At 40.0% G+C, this 4878-nt stretch overlaps 1 protein-coding gene across 1 annotated transcript; it reads left to right on the plus strand.

Annotated features, from left to right (window-relative positions):
• Positions 1-3207: 3207 nt before the first annotated feature.
• LOC120239039 (olfactory receptor 8S1-like) lies at positions 3208-4227 on the plus strand. Its single transcript, XM_039243130.1, has one exon. The coding sequence runs from the start codon at positions 3305-3307 to the stop codon at positions 4214-4216; it is 912 nt and encodes a 303-aa protein (XP_039099061.1). The 5' UTR covers positions 3208-3304; the 3' UTR covers positions 4217-4227.
• Positions 4228-4878: the final 651 nt, after the last annotated feature.

Raw genomic sequence — 4878 nt, forward strand, 5'->3', positions numbered from 1 at the left:
ATTTTCTAATTGTGTTTGTGGGACCCGATGAGCCTAGGGGTTCTCCAGTCTGCTGCCATCTTCCCTCCTCTCCAGAAACAAGATTTTAAATCCTTAAATAATTCAATTTTTGCCGTGTAGACCTCTGGAGATAATTCTAATGAGAAAATAGAAGTCCAGATTCAGATTTGCCTACTTGCCTAACCAGTAGCTGAGACTTGTGTCATGGTCTTCTGACTCTTTGTACAGCCTCACTGCCATCCATTCAAGAGAGTCAAAGGAACCTCAAACTGACCCTTTCCTAGGACAGGGCCTTGGGCATCAGAGTATAATATGACATCTTACTAACCAGAGCAGTTTATGTCTCACTAATGGTGTTGTTTATGAATCAGATATTCATTTATTTCCTTTATTCTTTTACTTATTCAATAATCAAAAATGCTTTTCTGATCTCCTACATTAAATGTAGGATAGTGTGTAAGAGCTAGCTTCGTGATGTTCTCATGCATTTATACTATAAACCTTTACTAAGTACCTACCAAGTTCTAGGCATTGTGCTAAGCTCTGAGGATATAAAGATTAAAAACACTAACATGGTCCATGTCTCCATGGAACTTCTTAAAACACAGAGAGACAAGAAAAAATTCATTTATTCAATATATACTGAACCCTTTCTATATGTTAGGCACTCTTCTAAGTCCTAGGGATACAGTAATGACCATAACAGGACAAGTCTTTGAATTTACATTCCAGTGGAAGAGAAAGTAGATAATAAATGTCTTATAAAATACCAGGTGCTGATAAGTGTTGTAAGGACAAAGACAGGTAATAAGACAAAGATTGACTACAAGAGATGGGGAAAAGTTGAGGAAGGTTGGGAAGACCTCTCTTAAATACCTTAAGTTTTTTAAAAAAAATTTTATACAATTAGAGCAAGCATATTAAAGGAGAAACAAATGTAAAAAAAGGAAATTACAGTGGTAGGATGGAGAGTAAGGGCTTTCCTGAGGAAATGATCCTTGAGCTGAGACCTGAGGGTTCTTAACAGGATAGGCAGAGAAAGAGGAACAAAGATCATGGGTAGATTGGTGAGTAATGGAGTTGATAAGAGGAGTTACAGTTCAATTCTCCTCACTGGGCCTCGGGTTCCTGACCTATAAAGAGAGGGCATTGGGTTCTATGACCCGCAGTGAGTATTTCAAATCAGAAAGGCATGGGTCCATGCTTGACCATTCTGAATGAGTGCAGGATCTTTGTGAGTTTCTATTTCCCTCTTTCCCATTGGATTCTTCTGTTACATGGAACTCCTTCCTAGAGCATCTTCTATTATGAGTGGGCTCACTCTGGGTAAGTTTGTTAATGACTCTTTGACTCATATATTCAGCCCAAATATCTTTCCTGAACTTCATGACTTAAACTCCTAGTGCCTCCTGGACATGCCCTCACTGTCCCACAAGGCTCATCAAACAACATATTCAAAACTGTGTTTATTATCTTTGCCTCAAACATGCTGCTTTCCCTGGGTCACCTGTTTCAGTGAATGGGATCCCTCAATCACCAAAGGCAGAACCTGAGAATCATTTTTTTATTTACTTTCATTCGCCCTAACTATCAGTTGGTAATGACATTCTTTAGAACTCATCTCAATGATATCTCTTAAATCTGCTTCCTTTTGTCTGCCCTCACTGCTGCAGCAGTTTCTGTTAACCCTTCACCATCTCTGACCAGGCTTACTGCTATACTCTACCAATTCTCCTTCTGTAGAATATTTGCAGGGAGAATGACCTCATCTCCTTCAAATCCTTGTTTGAGTGACACTGTCTCAGTCTCTTTTCCTGACCACTCTATTTAATTTGCAAACCTCACTGTCCTCCTCTATCCCACATTAACAATCTCTGTTTCCATGATCTTTTATTTTATATAGGAAGCACATCATAGTACCTTCTAACACATTATATATATATACATGATATATATATTTAATAGATTATTGTCAAGTTGGTTTCCATATAACACCCAGTGCTCATCCCAACAAGTGCCCTCCTCCATGCCCATCTCCCTCCTTCCACTCTCCCCCACCCCCATCAGCCGTCAGTTTCTCCTCAGCATTCAAGAGCCTCTCATGGTTTGCCTCCCTCCCTATCCCCCACTATTTCCCCCCTTCTTCTCCCCCATGGTCCTCCGTTAAGTTCCTCCTAATCCTCCTATACGGGCAAACATGTATCTGTCCTTCTCTGCCTGACTTATTTCGCTCAGCATAACACCCTCAAGGTCCATCCATGTTGCTACACATGGCCAGATTTCATTGTTTCTCATTGCCATGTAGTATTCCATTGTATGGATAAACCACATCTTCTTGATCCGTTCATCAGTTGATATTTAATTGTTACATCTATTATTTATTTTCTGAATTTCCCAGCTAGAATGTAAACTCTGTGAAGACAAAACTTTTTTGTCTATTGTGTTCAGTGGCACACCCTAAGAGTATAGAACTGTGTATGGCACATAGTAGATACTCAGTACCTGTCTACCGAAAGAATGAACTAATTGCCCTAACTAGATGCTCCATAACTTTCTGCTCATCTTCCACATGCCTGTGGGATGAATGCTCCTAAAATACCAATTTGATCACATGACCCTCATGCTTGGCACCACGTGTCCCTGTGTATCACCCTGCACCCACTCATTCTGAGATAATGAAGTTCTTCAGAGAGGTGCTATTATTTCATGCCTCTCTATATTTGATAATACCATTTCCTTTGTCTAGAACATTATCTTAATGTTTGTCTACTTTGTCTACTTAGTGGAGTAAATATTAGTCAAAAGAGTCTTAAGCATTACCTCTTCTTTGTTTACCAGGTCATCAAGAGATAATTGATTCACATTTTTGCTGTTGCTGTATCCTGTGCTTTATGTTATTACAGTCTTTATTTTACTTCTTTACATGTCTCTGCCTCTGTTAAATTCTAAGCCCTAAGCCCTTTTGAGGGCAGGAATCATGTCTGAAGCAATTTTGAATTCTCAGAATCTGGTACAGCGCCCAGCACTAGGATGCTTATTCATTGTTTCCAGAATAAATGAGAATTAAAGTTCAAAGAAGCAGTTACAGAGGAGATACTTTGGAATGCTACATGTCACCAGCACTCCAAATTGACGTAATAATGGAGGTGATGAGTGTGACCCAGAAGGAAACTCCTTGGCCTCATAGGTCTTTATTTATACCTTTAAGCTGGAAGTCATATTTTTTTAAATAAGAGAGACAGTCTTATTCATCTGAAATAACTCAGATACATTATGTTTTCTTCTAGGGCCAGTATCTTTAATCATGAAAAATCTCACCATTATTACCGAGTTTGTCCTCATGGGATTGTCCAGAAATTCCCAGATCCAGACCATCCTTTTTGCGCTGTTCCTGGTGATTTACCTCTTGACCCTGATGGGAAATCTGATGATGATTCTGGTGATCAGAATTAATTCTCACCTTAAAACACCTATGTATTTTTTCCTAGGTCACCTGTCATTTCTAGATCTCTGCCTTTCTTCAGTAACCATGCCCAAGATGCTGCAGAACTTACTAACTCAAAAGAAAACCATATCTGTGTGGGGTTGTGTGACCCAGAGTTTCTTTCTCATACTCTCTGGGAGCACAGAGGCCTGCCTACTGTCTGCCATGGCCTATGACCGCTATGCTGCCATCTGCCACCCTCTCCTTTACACCATGGTTATGAATAGGCCTCTCTGTGTCAGGATGGTAACTGCAGCATGGGCAGTGGGATTCCTAAATTCCTTGCCAAATAATCTTTTCACTTACAACTTACATTTCTGTGGTCCCAGTATCATCCCTCACTTTTGCTGTGAGCTGCCTTCACTCTTCCCTCTGTCATGCACTGACCCTACTGCAAATGAGGCCCTTCTTGCTGGGTCATGTGCACTGTTGGGATGTTTGACCCTTCCCCTGATCCTCTTCTCTTATTCTAGAATCATCTCTGCCATCTTAGGCATACATTCTGCTGAGGGTCAAGGCAAAGCCTTCTCTACCTGTTCTTCCCACCTTACTGTGGTGCTTTTGTATTATGGCACAGCTTTATTCAGATACATGACTCCTCTCTCAGGCTCCAAGTTGGAACAAGTGATCTCCATTCAGTACAGTGTGATCACATCCTTGGTGAACCCCATCATCTACAGCCTCAAGAACCAGGAGGTGAAGGCAGCTCTGCATAAAATATTGAAACAATAAATGTATCTTTCTATGCCTGGAGAATTCCTGTTGTATTTGGTTTGAAGACAATGAGAAAACAGTTAGGTGATGAAATACATTAATAATGGCTAACTTGATTACTTTAAGAATATGCCATTTGATGAAAATAACCTCTTGGGTCTTGGTATAGAGGTTTAAGTGTGTGATTGCTTATTTTATTATATTTGGCAAGAAAATTAAGTGAAGACTGAGAAATAAGTACTGGAATGGAGTAGTGTAGACAAACTAAGTCCAACTATGTTTGCTTTGTCCAAAAGCTTTAGGATTATTCCACTTCAAAGTGGAAACTAGTTACTAATTGAATATGGTGCTGAATGAAGTTTGTTTCATCCACCTAACCTGGAGTAACTTAAAAAATTGATATGCCTAGTTGTCAGAAAGCAAAGACACAGGTTGGTGGGACCTGCCCTAGCCCATTCAAGGGAAAAAATAATTTTTCAAGTCTTCTGTTGGTGACGAGGCTCTAGGATGTGATCTAGCTGTTTGGTGACTAGAATAGAGACCTTGTTGGTACCGAAAGAAGTGAATGACTGTGTTGTCACAAAATGATGTTTTCATTCAACCCTGAGACTATCAAGCCAGTTAGTTCATTCAGTATTTCATGGTCTCACTCAGCCAAATCCCTCTGAGTCCATTGCTCA

The sequence above is a fragment of the Hyaena hyaena genome, unplaced genomic scaffold (genome assembly GCF_003009895.1).
Source record: "Hyaena hyaena isolate Hyena2069 unplaced genomic scaffold, ASM300989v1 scaffold_221, whole genome shotgun sequence".
Classification (NCBI taxonomy): Eukaryota; Metazoa; Chordata; class Mammalia; order Carnivora; family Hyaenidae; genus Hyaena; species Hyaena hyaena.

Excerpts from the sequence above, each read along its gene's own strand:
- LOC120239039 (XM_039243130.1), top strand. The coding sequence starts at position 3,305 with ATGAAAAATCTCACCATTATTACCGAGTTTGTCCTCATGGGATTGTCC.